At 40.8% G+C, this 17,760-nt stretch overlaps 2 protein-coding genes across 8 annotated transcripts; both read right to left on the bottom strand.

The window, feature by feature from the left end:
- Positions 1 to 63: 63 nt before the first annotated feature.
- On the bottom strand, positions 64 to 6,076 carry yod1 (YOD1 deubiquitinase). The gene is made up of 3 exons (XM_079297227.1): positions 6,020 to 6,076; positions 2,943 to 3,155; positions 64 to 2,593 (listed from the first exon to the last, which is right to left on the bottom strand). The coding sequence occupies exons 2-3, from the start codon at positions 3,148 to 3,150 to the stop codon at positions 1,893 to 1,895; spliced, it is 909 nt and encodes a 302-aa protein (XP_079153353.1). The 5' UTR covers positions 3,151 to 3,155; positions 6,020 to 6,076; the 3' UTR covers positions 64 to 1,892.
- Positions 6,077 to 6,984: 908 nt separating this feature from the next.
- pfkfb2b (6-phosphofructo-2-kinase/fructose-2,6-biphosphatase 2b) lies at positions 6,985 to 17,758 on the bottom strand. Of its 7 annotated transcripts, XM_079265700.1 has the most exons (17): positions 17,596 to 17,758; positions 17,077 to 17,235; positions 16,443 to 16,568; positions 16,017 to 16,113; positions 14,455 to 14,521; positions 14,188 to 14,262; positions 13,457 to 13,513; positions 13,171 to 13,295; positions 12,716 to 12,923; positions 12,328 to 12,474; positions 11,210 to 11,314; positions 10,972 to 11,101; positions 10,800 to 10,862; positions 10,635 to 10,699; positions 9,710 to 9,877; positions 9,016 to 9,038; positions 6,985 to 8,409 (listed from the first exon to the last, which is right to left on the bottom strand). In XM_079265700.1, exons 2-17 carry the CDS (start codon positions 17,159 to 17,161, stop codon positions 8,340 to 8,342), a joined length of 1,611 nt encoding a protein of 536 aa, XP_079121826.1. In that variant the 5' UTR covers positions 17,162 to 17,235; positions 17,596 to 17,758; the 3' UTR covers positions 6,985 to 8,339. The 7 variants fall into 7 exon arrangements, with proteins under 7 accessions (XP_079121826.1, XP_079121822.1, XP_079121825.1 ...); XM_079265696.1 differs by lacking the exon at positions 9,016 to 9,038; XM_079265699.1 differs by lacking the exon at positions 9,710 to 9,877 and having other exon boundaries at positions 9,016 to 9,103.
- Between the last annotated feature and the right edge of the window lie 2 nt (positions 17,759 to 17,760).

Genomic DNA, 17,760 nt, shown 5'->3' with positions numbered 1-17,760 from the left:
AAAGAGTAAACTGGAAAAAAGGAATGTGTCGACACAAAACGACTCGTACCCAACACAGTCGGCTATAACTTTTAATTGTGACAACACTGAAAAGAATCAAGTAAATCCAGTTATTCTGCAGTGCTTTGTGTGCAACATTCATCGTTATTGTCCTTGAAGAGTCTTGAGAACTTTGTAAATACAAAAAACAACAAAGCCATTTCATAGTTTCACTTTGAAGTAAGCTGACATAATCCATAAACTGTTAAAATGAAGGAAACTACCTCAAGTTAACAGAGGAAAATAAATCATTGTTAATATCCAACACCATCTCTGAAGCAATATCTCAACGCCTCTCTACTGTTCAACTTACATTTTTGGCAAAAACTAGTTCCCAATATTGCGTAATTTTTAGGAGACGGGACTGCACCATAAGACCACCATTACATTTTTCCGCTCGCGCACCCCACTAGAGAATCCCTGCTCTACAACATGGGATCATCCATTTCTATCTACAGTAAAAGCTGTTTACATGTAAAGGGTTTTTATAAACTCATCTTAATTCTGTGCTCAATAGTTTCATTTTATTACTATTTTACACCAATACAATTTTCCAGGACAACTGTTTCAATTTCCCTGTAAGTGTTAACGTTTGCTCAGTTTCCATGACTTTTCCAAACCTGGAAAATGAAAAAATAAATTCCATGTTTTCCAGGTACTGTGGGAACCCTGAAAATGGCGCTTGTTTTTTTTGACAACATGCACTACATATTAAACCAAATGCGCCTTTACTCGTGGTTTTCAAACACCCCGACTAGAAATACTTTTGGGCTGCAAATATAAGCTGTAACATGTTTAATGCTGATGAGCTAAACACAGGATTCATCTCGTATAGAACGTCTCACACTCAGTCTAGTAACTACTCTCTCACACTGACTTGTATCTGAGATACAAACACCTCATCACTCTTAGTGTTCTTAAATTTAAAACAAATACATTTTAAAAAGATAACAGCATGAGATTTGAAAGACACTTGAACACACTCATGAAATACTGTCGTACCCATGAAGAATAACTGAGCTACAGAAAATGTGAAATGTTTCAGCACCATTATGTTTTTGTCCAATCTAAAATAGGTTCATTGATAAACAGTGTCACAACAAGAAAGGGTACAAAAAGACATAATTAGCCCAACTTAGGATCACAGATTTCAAAATGCATAACCTCAATGTAGTTTAGCATGAACACAGCCCGACTGTGCTGAACTACTCAGACGTCTACAATTAACCAAATGATCATTTATTATATTAGAAGAGTTTCTGACACAAATCAAGGGAAATAAAAAACATGCTACACAGCAAACATGATAAGTCATTATTTGTGTGCTGCTCTTAAGACAACAGTGAATAGGATCACATCGTAGTGCAACTCATTCTTAATGGTTGCATTAAACTGGTTCTAGAGCCAGATAACAAGCCTTTATAAAAAAGAAGTTCAGTTAGTCACCGTTGGGTATTGGGCAATTCGGTACATTTTCAAAAAACACACGTGAGGCGTCATTTGGTTTGTTATCAACACAACCAAGCCATCGAGTAACTCAAAGAGATTAAAACGTGTCCTCAGAATGGTTCCTAGTTTTTACTTGACCCAGTTAAATAGATTTGAAACCATCCTAGTGGAATCAAAATATGGTTTAGAGACATCGGAGGTACTGTAGTAGTGTTTCTGACTGTGAGAACTGACCGCTGTTAAAAAGAAATACGAAGCGAGAGGCTGAACACGGTGTCTGCAGATTCTCCGAAGATGCCGCTGGACAACGTGAGGTAGAGGATCACACAAGCAGATTGACAGACACTGGGGCACGGGGTTGGTGGCGGTTGTATTTGTGAGAGGCAGAAAAGACAACACAGTGTTCACACTTCCCCAAAATTGGTGTGGCCCGTGTCCTTGGCGTGCTCACGAGCTTCCTTTTGTCCCACCAGGCCCGTCTGGCACACCATGCAGCGCAGTGCAAAGCGGTTAACGTCCGTGAACTGGCGCTTGCGGCGGGCCTCGTCCGCGAGCTCGAGGGCCTGTGCCAGGATCACGTCGTCTGTGGTGGAGAAGATTGTCTGGGGCGGAGCGTCGGAGCCGGCCGTCTCTTGCTGCAGCGGGTCGTAATGGATGCCGTCGTAGATGAGCAGCACGCGTTTGTGGTAGCCGGCGTCCTCCCCGAATCGATCCACGCGGACCGTCTGAGTGTCCACCACGCAGATCTCACACTGGTAGAACTTGGACATGATAGACACCTCGATGGCTCCCCCCCAGGTGTCGTCACGTCTTATCCACGCGCAGTAATCCTCGTTGGTCTTTCCCAGCACCGCTTCAGAGTAAGCTGCGGGGTCACTGGACACAATCTGGGCGATGAGGCCTCGCATCTCAGGGGCACAAGCCGGGTCGTATACGCCACCTTCCACCACATAATACACACTGGTGAAGAGGCAGGAGTTATCAGCTGGGACCACTCGACGTGCCAGCGTGGGTGAGGCTTCCAGGCGTGGAGCCTTGGTCACAGTGGGATGATCCGGAGGAGGCTTTGGCTTGTTCTTTTCTTCCTCAACTATGAGCGTGTCTCCTGTAGAGGTTGAGACAACACAACGCAGGTAAGAAGAGAGGAAGAAACATCTTATTTAAAGCTATCACGGTAACTAAATGTTGAGCTTAAGGGTCGGTTTGCCACGTTTTGAGATTCCTGCTGCCACTTCAATACAACGAGGTGAACTGAATTTCTCATAGCATTAAATAATTAAGTTTAAAAAACTGTTGCTTTGGGTAATTCACAGAACACTGTCCATAATTGTCATGGTTACTTAAGGTTAACTCAGTCATAAGTCGTGGTATGTCTTGAAAACATGTACTTCAATAATAAAACAGTCATACAAACGATCAATGCGGTGAATGTATCTGGATTTCTGATAACGTGCCTGATTTGATGGGGTAGTCCTTGAGGTGAGCGTCTCCATCTTGAAGATCCAGGCTGGAGGGAGGATAACCGACCATGATCTTCTGCACATCACAGGGGATACCAGTCAGCTCCTCCACCTTACTCTTCAGCTCTTGCACGCAGGACTGATGAGTCAAGCCCTGCATTATGTGGCTGCCATTTTTGGTCTTACAGCGAAGCCGCAACATCCTACCTACAAAAACAGGAGACAACATGTCAGTAACACTGCAGGACATTTGTTGTCAAGGGATTGTAGCGATCAAGAGGACACTTTCTGGACATCTGGATTTATAAAGAACGTTAAATCAACTTTGTGATTAGTTGTGTTGGTTAATGACTTTACAATCCTAGCTGGAATGTATCAAACTGTATTCATATCCAGTCTGTTAAGGAAGGTTATATCATCACTTGTTACTGAGTACAGTATGGTCATGGTATAGTACATCAGAGAAATGTCATGAAAAGTGCCAAGATGTCATAGTAGTGTGCAATAACAAATATTAGTCTAGCATAACTAGCAAAACTAGTATAGTATCAAAGTATAGTATAGTATAAAAATGTCATAGTGTAGTATGTCATAGAATGTCATAACCCCCAACACATGATTTAGTGTTAGTGTATAAATGTAATGAACAGTGGTGTTGGACTGCTGCTAGACTGCCCCGTTAACCCGTGCCTCCCTGTGTGTGTGGTAAGCCTGAGAGCAAACAGGTCTTTGACCGCAGTGTTCTTGAAAGGCGAAAGTCCAACAGATATGGATTGAAGCGGCACATTTCACGAGGTAAAAAAAGTTCGTGGATTTACCAAATTACTCCATCTTTCTTTTATCAATACATTTTGACTTGTGGACTGAGTCAACTACAGAGTTGAGTGCTGTGTGTGAGGAAAGGTGGAGGGTGAACTAGTGTGTGCAATGTGTCTGGAAGCTATTAATTAATGATAATAACTAATGTCAACTTAATGAATAAAGCTCCCAACTATTTGGTGAAGCCCCAGAGTATAGTGTGTCATAGACATAGTAGTGTGTCATAGTACAGTATGTCATGAAGAGTCATAAAAACAGTCTGGAGTAAGTTATAGAAAATATAGTATAGTAGTATGTCATAAAAGTGCTAGAGTTGTATGTCCATGGATGCTGGGGAGAATGTTTTTTTGACTGGTGTCCAGGCTGTGTGATGAAGAGCACCAAAGGCACGGAGCTAGGGTAGAGAGGGACATGCTGCCACCCTAGAAGTTTGTTTTTCTGAAATAGTGCATTCTGGCCATGATTTCTGTCCCAAGCAAAGGCACCAATGTATGCATGAAAAGTATAAATTACACCATTTTACCTTCAAAATAAATGCCATTTCTCTCCTTACTGATGAAAACTTGTAGTTATTTCAACAATCCAATTATAACAAATATCCTCACCTCTTATCTTTATCAGCTTTAAAATTCCTGTCACTTTCACATTAACTTATGTGACTGCACACTGCTATTATATTTGTGAATATGCCGGTAGTTCAAGTATCAGATACAACCCTCCTCCTGGGTTGAGATGGCATTTTGCCGACTGACAGCTTTGATGAACTATTCTCAAAATATAAATAATGAATCTTGTGTGTGTATGCACACTAGAAAAACACTTTCCCAACAGGTAACAGGTCACAACAGGCTATGACACTGAAAAGCATCAGATATGCTATGAACCTGAAAAAAAACTAAATAAATAGAATAAATTAAACATGGTTTCACCTTGACTATATGCCAATGTAGCTTATATGCTGCATGCAACTGTAATAAACTTCTAGAAGATCTTAGATGTGAACTCATTTTTAAATCAGGTTCGAAACATTTCTCTTCACATGTACGTTTGAGCAACTATGGCTTTAGTGTTGAGTGCAGCAAATGAGACTTGTCATAATGATGGAACAACAATGTATATGCCTGTAACGGCATTATTCTGGTAGATAAGTCATTTTAGTTTGAAATGAAAAGAAAACAGTTTTTGTGAAAGTAAACAAAAGGTAGTGCACCATTTCAAATCAACTCAAATATTTACCTCATCTAAGGAGTGGTCTTTATTTGAGAAAGGGTAGGGCTCTTTCCTTGGTCCAAAAATAAAAAGGCAACCAGACAAGAAAGCAGGGTCGATCATTTCTGGTTGCCATCGTTATTTGGGTTATGGAATGGAAATAAAAACGCCTAAAGGATGATCAAAAAGTTTAAAAAAAAGCAAAAACGTGGCGAGGTTCGTTTGCAGTGATTAAGTGTGAGGCACAAACTGGGACTAGAGCAGAACCCCTGAAGCACTCATAATAGGTGCAGTTGTCCCTTATATGTAGCTAACGCAACTAGTTTATCGGTGAGGGGATTAAACGACCTCGAATCTTTTAAAACATGAGTTTTACCTTTTCAGAAAACATGCATTCAAGTTCCCTCAAAATACTTTATCGCGTGTTTAGTGTTGGTTATTTAACGTTAGCTTGGAATTAAGCACTTTTACCGTGTAGCTATGAGCTAGTTTTCATTGTGTTTGTTAGCCTACTTTATGCAACAGAGCAACAACCAGGCTGTTGCTGTAATGCTACTTTCTAAATGGAGCCGCCATAACAATTAAACTGCTGACGAGCAGCAGGGTAAAACTCATGACAGCGACGTTGCTTCGTTTTGTTTTCTTTGTTCTGTCAGCCAACGTCGGTGACTTAGTGAACTCAACAGCAGGAGATAGTGGGCTAGGCTAGGACCGCCCTGCTAGGCAAGCCACATTCTGCTGTATGTGGAACCAATCGTTGCATCACTCAAAAAATAGCAGTAGGAGTTATTGACACGTTCATCTTGAACAAGTAACGTTGTGAAACAACGTGACTTGTCCGGAGTCACTAACATGTAACGTGTGAGCTAACTAGCTAACGTTATATCATGTATCATCTGCTAATGTTAGCATGCTAACCTGTATGTGCACCGTTTTTACAAGCATCCAGGCAGACTTTGGTAAATTCTGTTTCCTGCCATATATACACGACATGGTGTATTATTAAGTGAGATGTCAACCAGCTTAGTTCTTTTTCTTCTTACCTGCTGTTGACTTCAGCTCAGCCTTAAACAATAAACATCCAGTGAGAGACTGATGTGTAGAACGTCAGTTTACGTCGTGACGCTCTCTGGCTGACAAACCACCCCTTTACCGTAAATCCCCTAATAACAGTCAGCTATTGGTGCAGGGCCAAAGTATTTACATAGACCAACCCCGGAAGTTGGTATTGCACGGGTTCCGGTGACAGAAAGCCAACGGGATTTTTTTCCATTGCATTTTGGAATATTGCAGAAAATAAGACCTATGGCAAACACAAGATTATAAGACTTAAATGTTTTGTTCAGAAAGATAACTTTTACAAATAAACACCTTCATAATTTTTGAAGCATAAATGAAATCGACAGAAGTAAAAAGCTAACGTTAGGTTATAAACGAATTACACCAATGTTACGGTTGCATGAGCGCGAGTACACAATAAGGCTGTGATGCCATTTTAAAGTCTCATTTAGATTTTTCAAGACACGTAAAAGCAAAAATGTACGAGTGGGGTATTTAAGGATGTGTAGGTCGTAAAACAAAATGTTAAATCACATAAGCTTGTGTGTACCATTTGCAATTTCACATCGAGTGGTGTTGAGTTAATCATCTTGCTGAACTAAAGTACCACAAACTTGTGTTTGCCACAGAGCTTATTTTCTGCAATAACACAAAATTCAAAATAAAATCTAATTGGCTTTTTGTCGAGGGAACCAGTGTGATGCTAACTTTTGTTCCAGAGGTAAGAAAACCTGTTTAAAAATCCCATTGACAAACACTAATAACTGATCCAACCTTGGTCTTTTCCTCACCTCATGTGTTTAGATAAGGACTGTAGTTAAAAAACAAATTATTAGTTGTTAACTTATTATTCATGTTTTTAAGGTTTGAATTCCTTGTTGCAAGTGTTGTAGTGGGTGGAGTGCTGCTAGAATATAAATAGTAAACCGCAGAAACACATCAAGAGAATAGAACGCATTTATTCTGTCAATGAGGCCAAAACACATTAGTTTCCAGTTCTTTAAAACAATTAATTACAGTTATATCTGCTGAATAATTTTGTATGGTTTTACACCCATCTGTCCAATAATCATAAACTGTAATGACCTTGATTTGAAATGTCTTCCAATCTCGGAGGCCTATTATATATCAAGCAAAGCTGTTGCTATATGTCTTATAGGATTGTGAAACAAAGAACAATTAAATGAAGGCCACAAATAATAGAATAACCATTTGGAAAATATCACATGCTCAGTGTCTCCTTCATTGTTTACGGGGAATAAATTCATGTAACTTCAAAATTCACTTTTACTGTCTGCTTAAAAGGCACAAGTAGGCTGATTCAGCAAAACACTGTCAAAACTTACAAAGTCATAGAATGGAACTTGTGCATCCGTCTATTATTAGTAAGTAAAATAGAAGGATTTTGTGTTTCGGATATGGCTGATTTAAAGCTAATTTAAAGGGTAAAGAACATTAAAATAAATTCATTAAAAGTTTGGCCAGGATGATAACATGAACACAAATGCCAAGAAATAGCTAAAATACCATTAAATGTTATGCTTTTGTTACACAACATCCCTTCCTCATATATAGAGGCAAGACGAACAATACATTAACTGGACTAACTGAAGAACTTTTAGGATTTAGTGAACATTGTGACGGATAACACAACATTGTGAAACTTCAGCTTTTGACAGAAAACTACGTTGGTTTTAAAACCGCTGCTGGTCCGCAGTATGTCCAGAAATGTTGTGTATTTGTCAAACAAACCATTTCAGTATTTGAATTTCCTTTAGAAGCCAAAAAGTACATTCTCTCAAATCCTAAAATAACAAACACAATACACAATAAACCGAATCAATAAGATAAAACATAATGGATGATAGCTCGGAATACATTTTATAAGATCTACAGCTTCTTTGCATGGTAGATTAGAGTATATATATATATCATAAAAATATGTTTACTACATCTACTTTATAACTATTTGCAATAGTGAAAATTGTTCTTGTTACATTCATACAGAAGAGCTAATTCTATCGATATACTTTCACTTCAGTCAGGCATTATTTACAATAATGATTAGTTGCCTGTTTTGATTGGTTTTGTTGCACATGCAGAAATGTTTATGATTATAATAGTCAGGCTTCCAGTTCTCAGCCTCGGCATGCAGAGTAAAGTTAAACAGAGAGGTTGACAGGACCAAAACCAAAAAGTGACCTCAAAATCTGACCATCATTTCCAAAAATGTGGTTTAAAAAAAAAGAAAAAAAAGCCAGAACTGTTGCCCACATTGTGCCGTGAAGGAAGAGACTTTCATCCTCACTCAGACGCGAACACAGCCACTAGTTTCTTCTGGACTGTCAGAGTCGCTTCCTTCGCACAGGGACTCCTTCAAGGAAAAGAAAATGTCACCGACGTTCACAAATGACAGCAGCAGATCCTACTGGAGGAAGCGAACAGCCTACCAGCAGGGCCAGCAGTCTTTTAAGTTCCTATTTGAAAAATGAGGTCATTCTGAGAAATGTGACGGTCCACATTAGTGGAGACTCTTCTTTAGCACATTCTCAAGAAGTGATTCAGAATAAATCACATTCCGGCTCCATGTATGATATAGTAGCCTTAATTATATGCAATAACAAGGAAATCAATACTTAAATACCCTGAGAATTCCTACATTATTTTCCCATTTAGAAATATATTTAGGCGTCTAATAAATACCATAATCAAAGAGTTCTACCATTTAAGAAACTACCACAGAATCAGCGTCTGATAAGAGTTGTCCTGATAAGAACACTGAGATGAAACAACGCCGACAGCTTTCGTTCTTATTCAAGTACAAAGGCGGTTCGAAGATTAGACAAACCAAAAGATTGAAAACCATAAAAAAGGCACCACTGTGACAACAGATGGCCATGGGTTACTGTGACATGAGTTGAACTGTGGGAAAGAAACTGAAAGGCGGGCTACACATGTACTAAATCTCAAAAGTACTCACAGACAACTGCTTCCTGTCCGAGGCTGTAAGACCGGTTTAGAGGAAGTGGGGAAAGAGAGAGATAGAAATGTGGAGAGGCGCTGTAGCACTTCACCCATGAGGCCAGGCCAACACATACACGACACGTACAGATATGAAGATGCATTTTTAAATTTCAACATTTTTTGTAAGTTTGACATCTGTCATTTGTGTAATGTGTTCATTTTCTCAAATTGATTCAGTTTTTAATCATCACTGTAGATTTATGAAGGTTAAGTTGAGCTAACAATGTGTACTTGTACCACAATACAGTACAAGATGCCTTTGGTGTGCGTGTGTGTGTGTGTGTGTGTGTGTGTGTGTCTTTTCTATCCCGTAGAGGCTAACTAATAAAAGCAGACGTGCTGTTCTGCATATTCAAGCCGGAGACAGCCCAGTGGTGAAGCAGAGGTCATGCAAGACAAACATCTGACTTTGGAAACAGACAGGCGCAACATAAGAAGACCCATTCAAGATCCAAGACATGCCCTGAGAGAGAAAGATACAGAGATGGATTCTATATACGTCATTTCCAACACGGACACTAAATCGTCGAGACAATCCAAAACTGAGGCGAGGGAATGCCAGACACAGGGTTACAAACTGTGGTGGGAGGTGACTGAGTACAGTTGACGGTGACTGATTTAATGGGGGAGCCTGTAGCTACGGCACTAACTTGGCTTTGCCGTCCCTCTGGCATCAGAGCTGATGGGGTGGGGGCGAGCGGTAGCCAGGGCTGGTTGCCCGCGCTGTAGAGCCTGGGACGCTTGACCTGGTCGTGACTGGACAGGGGCGTGTAACTATTCCGCCGATGTATGAGAGCAGAGTCCCTGGGGATTTTATCCTGGTAGGAGATGAAATACTGCAAATGTTAGGGGAAAAAGATGAGGGAACACACAAAAACCCAGGGGGGGGGGGGGGGGGGGGGAGATGGCGACACCTTACCAGACACAAACTAGCCGTCCTATCAACATGGATCCACAGCAACAGGTTAAAACAACTGAAGCCGTTTTAAGTGACAGACGCTGTTTCAACCCAGTTATTCAACCACACGACACCAAACATTGATGAACTGGAACTGTGCAGTCCTGATGGCACAGACAGACGAACAGCTGCTCCAATCAAGATTCATATGAGATTTTAAAATGGGACCAGTAGCTCCACACACGCCAGTCTTTCACACACAATTTTCATATCAGGGTGCAACCAGAGAAAGAATAATGATTAGATCAGCCAAGCAAGGTAACACGAACAGCCGTTGCCTCCATCGAGGTAAAAGAACACCAAATTAACAACCGACTTAACATTCATTAGCTTGCAGCTCAAGCCAGGCTGATTAATTCGGGTTAAAGATGAAAGCAACAAAACAAAACCGAGACACAGAAAAGGGATTCAAGGCAGCAAAGCCTCACACAGGGGATGAAGTGCAGACACCACGAGCCGATTCGACTTTGGATTATACTTTGAAGTTTGGAATAATTACTTTGCAAGTAAACAAGAAACATAATTTGCAGCGATGATCGCATTTGAAGCTTTACTTTAACGATGCTGTATGCACATTCATGCAACAATGTGGTTCAGCTCGATGCAGAGCGACTTACAAGAGGCCGGTCTCGATGCGTGTTCACTGCCTCCACGTTGAGATAAAACATCTCCACTTTACAACCTAGAGGATAGGAGATAGAATACATTCTTAATAAAACATGTAATGCAGAAAAAGAATGAGAGTTATGGTGTAATATTGAGAGCTATAGGTAAAAGCTTACCATATGCAACAGGGGTCAGCTTGAGTATTGTGTGGAGCGGGCATTTCATGTATGGCAGGTCTTCTATGGGATGAAGAAGAGTGTATGCAAAATTGTCTTATCTGCTGGTGGGACGTCATATGTGTATATGTGTGTATGTGTGTGTGTGTGTGTGCACTTGTGTTTGTCTGACCTGCACTCTTGTCCAGGAAGTAAGCGAGCAGGCAGCGCATCACAGCCTGGTGGCAGATGACCAACACGTTGCCCTGCCGCTCCAACTCCATGATAACCGGCTCCAAGCGCTGAACAAGGTCTTGGTAGGACTGAAACAGAGAAGAGACTGTTTTAAACCCACCGTCGAAGGACACATTGAAACAAACAGGATTCAGTTTATTGCAAACAAAAGTATGGAAGGAGTGTTGTCAGGTCACCTCCCCTCCTGGGTAACGATAGTGGTACTTGTCCTGGTCCCTCAAAGCAAACTCCTCTGGGAACGCGTTCTCGATCATCTCATAAGTCATCTCCTCACACACACCCTGGGGAAGGACAACAGCATTTGTATTCATGTCAAAAGCACAAGTAAAGAGGAGAGTGGAAGCCCGTCACTGCACACACGCACAAAAAAAGCTTCCACAACATTTTGTTTACTTCGCTGCCAAGAAAACATCACATGCAGAATTTACATATCGTCCACATAGAGATTATATGAAGAAAAACAGCAGCAGGATGTTTTAAAAGAATAATGTCAGGTTCACATGTTTTAAGACCAGAATACAGACGCGTTACACATGTGATAGTAGTACATATATATATATATATATATAGTAGTATATTATATTGTAAATAGAGTACCAGGTGTAATCACCATATTCCCATCTCTATGAAGACCCTGTGAGGTTTCTCCTCTGGATCCTCTATGCTTGAACAATAACAAAAGCACTGAAATGCTTTGTGGCTGTGTCGCTCTTACCTCGACACCTTCTTCACTTTGGCAATTGTGAAGTGACGGACTGTATCAAGTACTAATTTAAGGTACTTCAGTCATTTCTTTTTATGCCACCTCTACTTCTACTCGACTACATCTCAGAATATTTATTTGTTAATAGTTAATAGTTAGATAACAAATTCAGATTTGTGCATTCAAATAGCTTATAAAATATGATGTTTTGTCATAAATGAAACGACTATTAATAGATTCATCGATTGACAGAAAGTTAACTGGCAAGAAGCCATTTTTCTACATTGAGTACTTTTTTATTTTCAATACTTTAATTCAATTTCCTATATTATACTGTCATACTGTTACTCAAGTAAGATTTTCAGTTCAAGACTTTTTACTTGTAACATAGTATTTTTTTTACAGTACTTCTTCAACAACTGATATTATGTTACGTAATATCAGAAAGCCCCATTTCCTCCCGCTAAAGTATCTAAAAAAATCCAATGACTAAAATATAGTTTCTCTCTATCTAAACCAGAGCGCTGTGAATCTGTAATGATTCATAGAATTGTAAAATTCCCATCCCAATTGTAAAATGAAGGTACAGACTGCGTCGATCTCGTTGAGTATCTTCCACTGTTCATAAGGGACGGCCAGCTCCTCTGCTGTCTGGATGGTTCTTCTCAGTTGGCTCGTCCACACTTTCAAATCCGACAATTCGTGCTCCTCAATGAAGTCTCGCAGGGCATGGGCGAACTGGACGTGAGAGATAAAGAGAGAGAATTACAATCATCTGTCTGTTCATCATTTCTTCTTAATTAATTCCTTAGTACTTCTGCTTCATTCGATTCATGACCAGTTGACGGAGACAAGAAAATGGGAAAAGGAGACGCTTAGATGTGATAAAGGGTATGACTCAGGTGTTCATAATAATACAGTTAAGTACACCTTATCCCACTGATCTGAGTTCATTAAATGAGGATTATGAAAAGAGAACCTGTTTCCCTCGAGGAGACAGTTCGGCGTCTCCTCCGATACGGCCTTCAACGTTGTGGTCGCTCTCTCCGTGCCGACACAGGTAGATGGAGTGAGAGTGCACGTGGATGTTCATGAGGTAGTAGACAATCTTACTCTGGATGTAGTCCTGAACGCGGTTCACCAGAAAACGCCGGCCCACGTTCATCACCTTGATGAACGATAGGTCCCTGCAGGTGCCAATGAATCATGTTGGTGAGTCAAATAGTTGTTCAACGACACCATCTAGTGGTGTTCTTCTGAACTGCAACCGCTATTCCACAAAACGATACACAAGATGCAAACTATTTTACTGCTGGGTTAAAAAGAACATTCCAAAATAAGCTTTATGTGAATACTCTTGGAATATTTAATTATTGTAAAAAGTATTAAATAATGTTTGAAAAACCAATGTAGAAGCAGAAGATCAGTTCTTACTTGTCGTAATCATCAGGATCTAATGGTTGGTAAGTAACCTTGTAGCACTCGATTCGCTTGAGGAAATCCCCCATGACCCTCTCTCTGTGTCTCTCAGGGTAGTCTGGACTGGACACTTTCACTTCCTGTCACAGGTATGTAGCACATTCAAACAATGTGAGCAAGCACGGCCATTCTCACATAACACTGTAGATAGTGTGAATATTAATAGATTACGGGTTCGACCGAGACGACTCAAGAAGTCACAGTCAAACCTTTGAGTGTGGTTGGTGACATGAGATCATACCAGAATATTAGCAGCAATGACCTCTGGGTCGTCACACACCGACTCCACAAAGAACACCTGTTGGACAGAGGGCAGCTCACAGGGTCAACATGTGCAAAAGCTTCCTGAAAATGTCCATTGAATCCATGCAATGTCACACAATCAGCTGTTTCCACATCAGATCATTAAATGCACTCAGTGGAGTTTTCAAGAAAACAAAAACAGTGATGTTTACATTCACTATCTCTTACCAAAATGAATTGTGTGTATTCTTGACTGAATTGTTTCCAACCCTTTTTGCTAGCCGTTACGTCTTCTTTTCTGCATTTCCTGGGGTGTTGCAACATGTCTTGGTGCAGGAAAAAAAACTAACTGTCAATCAGTGGAGTACAGCAGGAAACTGGCAGCAGAGCTGAGTGTTATGTTTCACACGCATGTGTGTCCTTGAGCACAAGGAGGAGATGCAATCAAAACGGGCATTGCTCCAAAAACATTGCTCAACATTGCTACTAGTGGGCAGACGTTACACAAAGTACCTTTAAGAGACTTTCTGAACCAAAGAAATAGGGGAGTAGAACTAGCTGTGGTGGTTGTGGCGTACAGTGGCTTAACCAAAGTTGCGTAGTCTCACTTTAAGTCCAGGAAACTGCTCTATACACAGTGTTTAAATATCAACGCCTATTTCCCACCAAAGCCCATGAGGGAAAAGAGGAAACAATTGCAAAGTATGAACATAATTCAGCAAATCTCACCTTGAATGCATTCTCCTTCACAAAAGCTAGAATGAGGTCACGCCGTTCTCTTGTTGTGTTAGTTGCATCAAACACCTAAAAAGTAAAAGGAACACAAAGGAGGGAAGGTATTTCTCATGTATGATGCGTGTCTCCACTGGTCAAATGTTTGAGGGACAGTTTAGGATTAAGACTGTCGTACTGCAACTCGACTCTGGGTATTTTTTTTCCGTTTGGAAATGAGTCAACATCGAGACACAAAGAGACAGAGGCAGAGAGAGGACTCACCGCGATCTGACCTCCCTCCACCAACAGGTACGCCTTCACATCCTGCAGAGCTACCAGAGCACACCGCCTGTGGGAGAGAGAGAGAAAACATGCATGGGAACAGTGCTCGGAAGGACCATCAGAAGGCTCATCACTAAAAAGATTCGTAAATGACATGGAAAATGTCAGAAATCTGAAAGTATTAGTGGTATTATGTCATTGGAATCATGCAAATAAAAGATGAGTGTCTTATCTTACACATTTCTGCATGAGGGATATTGATAGTATCTTGGTTAAAAGATCAGGTAACTCAAACACACACACAAAAAAGATTTTCTAATCTCCTCCTATGGTCTAATCACGGAGACAGTTTTGTTTTTTATTGCCGAGGTTATGAGATATCTAGCTCTTTAAATTTCTGCTGCCACCCCAACAACATTGAGGTACATAGAATTTAATATGTGCTGCTGAAAGCACTGGAAAAAAAATACATTTGGAAAGCTCAGTGGCAACATATGTTTTATCTTTGACAAAAGGTCTTGGTTACAGGTTTGATAATCCATAGATCCTTATTGTGCACGGTTTCATTTGGACTGCTCTTTTGAAAGAAAAGTAATATTTTTGGGGTGGGTTTAGTCTACCTTGAAGGAATCCTGAGGGATTTACTGAACAGAACAACACCAAATTGTCTCGTACAGTTAAAGAAACGGTTTTACACTTTTGGAAAATGTGCCTAGTCATTCTCAGGTAACTCGGCAAGAAACCGAAGAAGCGTATTTTCCAAAATGTCACCATCACTTACACTCAGGGGAATAATTTCCATTTGGGATAATCTCGTGCTGTTTTCTGGCCACCACTTCTAATCTAACTCTCTGCAAGAAAGCAAAAGGGCGTATTTCAGAAGACGTAGACCTTTTCCTTTAACCCCACCAAACTGATACTTCTTATATGAAAAAGACAACGTCTTTACAGCTACTGTTCGACCCAGCTGGCGGGCTTGTGTCAGCTTCAGAGTGACAGCGGCAGCTTGTTTAATATCTAGGTCACGAGTCAGCGTTGGGACGCTGTCAAGAGCCTGTCGCATTTTTATGAAAGCCCTGAATGACAAACTCCATTTCGATTACCACTGCTGGATAAGACCATGAAGGAAAGAGAGAGACAGTTGTAATCTGTATTCTTCATCTTTTTTTTGGAAATAAGCAGTGATTATTTGATCTGAATAGAAAGCAGAAGAACTTGGTGGTGACACTTTGCACATTTACTATAAAGCAGTGCCAGTTTAAGGTAGTATGAACATTATGCTGACTCTGTCTGTAGGCCTGAAAACAGCTGAGTCATGGATGCAGCAGTGGAGGCTGCAGAATACCAAACAGAACCGTGTTACTTGGGGGAAATGTTCGCATGAATATAAACAAGACAAATGAACCTGAAAAAAGTGAAAAGATTCTTCAAGTAAAGGTGTGGACTGGACAGTAGAAATGCTGCAGCCTCCCTTACTGATAGATAAATAATATATATGAATGTCCTGTGGAATGACTGAACAACAGCCCACGATGGGCACATTTTGTAAAAGTGGAACTTACTTCCTTATTTTCATGGCTTCCTCATTGTCGTGCCGGAAGAAATCGTAGGACTTATAAGCTCTGACGGCCTCTCTGCGGTACACGCCCAAGTTAAACACTGAAAAATGAACAAATGACATTAACACGGCATTACAGCCGATGCTGAATTCAGCCTCCTCAGATACTCGCATACAGTAGGCTGTAATGTACATGTCATGACATAATGTAAATGTACATGTCATGTCAAATGGGGGTTGCTACATAAACCAATATGAAGAACGTTTGGACAATCATTGCAAAGCATTTGAAAGTAATCACCTGTAATCAATACATTAGACATCTTCATACCCTCATTTTATAACCCGTGACAAATTATCGATCTAGATTTACTGTTGGGGACAATTGAACACACAAAGAGAGAACAGGTTTTTGTCCCATGTCATGTACCTTTGGTTGGGACTCCGATCCAGTTGAGGTAACGTGTGAGTTTCTTTGACATGTAGGTCTTCCCTCTTGCAGGCAGGCCGATCATTACGATCACCGTTGGAGAGTTTGTCATATTGGAGGCCCATGCTACACAGGGGACAGATGCACAAGCACATCAATAGAAATCCTACACAGTTATAGTGTCTCCAATCTGAATCACCTGCATGACAAAATGCTGCATAACAGGCAGAGAATTTAAGGTACGTAGATGTAAATGTACTGTCTCTGAAAGTTAGGCTGCGTTTCAACACAACTAATGAAAATACTGCAAGAAAAATGCATTTTGTTGCAGGATCCTTAAGGGACAAAATAATAATGAGGCCATGTGTGCACTGGACTAAAATAATTATCTCTTCAGGCAAAAATATCATCAGCGGACTGGGATCGAAGACAGGATCTACAGAAGTTAGAGGAGGAAACGTCCTGGGAGAGAAAGGCAATTTCCTTCATTAAGAACAGTGGAAACCACAGAAGGTGTCACACAGTGAACAATACAAGGCTTTATGCTACAAGAGCACCTGTGGACTCTTAAAGCAGTCATGCAGAAGAACTTGTTCAAATGGAATCATTGTGGGAAACTTAAGACTTCACTTACAGCACTTCTTCTCATTCATTCTCATGTCGGCTTTCTTAGCTTCTGCTGAGTTTGCAGAGCCGTTGTCTAGCTGAGTGCTGGACATGTTGATTGTTGTTTGAGTAAAAAATAAATAAAATAAAAAATCAGCTCTCTTTCTGTCTCAGAATCCAAGATGGGCTGAAACAGAGGAGTCAGATCAATGTTAGTCAGTCTATTACTTCCATGCATCTCTGATAGAACAGAATCTTAAACACAAAGCTGTGCATTCTCTAAAAAAAGATATGTTCTGGCTCCATGGATCCCTGGAAACATCCACCAGAAGCGCAAAGGATGAATATGCTGCCACATCATCTCTTAAAGGGAAAGAAGTCCGCTTGGCTAAACCCACTGTGTTTACAATGCCATCATTCTCTCTGCGGTGACTGAGTTCATGCGACGCGAAATCAGACATAACAACATAATCCCAAAGGAAAATGCCCAACAACATGATCCGCCTCAAACATATTCTACACAGGACGCATCATATTCATTTTTTACCCGGTCGATATGTAAATAAGACGAGTCGTGCCGGGCGGAAAGCCTCTGCGGACGCCGTTACACCGTCGGCACGCGGGTCTCACGATTTTGCCGGACCGAGAGTTTGCACCCGCCGCTGCGGCCGGAGGAGCCAGTCTGGTCGGCCTGTCCTTGGTGCGGCGGTGC

Source organism: Melanostigma gelatinosum (assembly GCF_949748355.1).
Source record: "Melanostigma gelatinosum genome assembly, chromosome: 3".
In the NCBI taxonomy this organism is placed as follows: domain Eukaryota; kingdom Metazoa; phylum Chordata; class Actinopteri; order Perciformes; family Zoarcidae; genus Melanostigma; species Melanostigma gelatinosum.
This window is presented reverse-complemented; position numbering and strand designations above follow the sequence as displayed.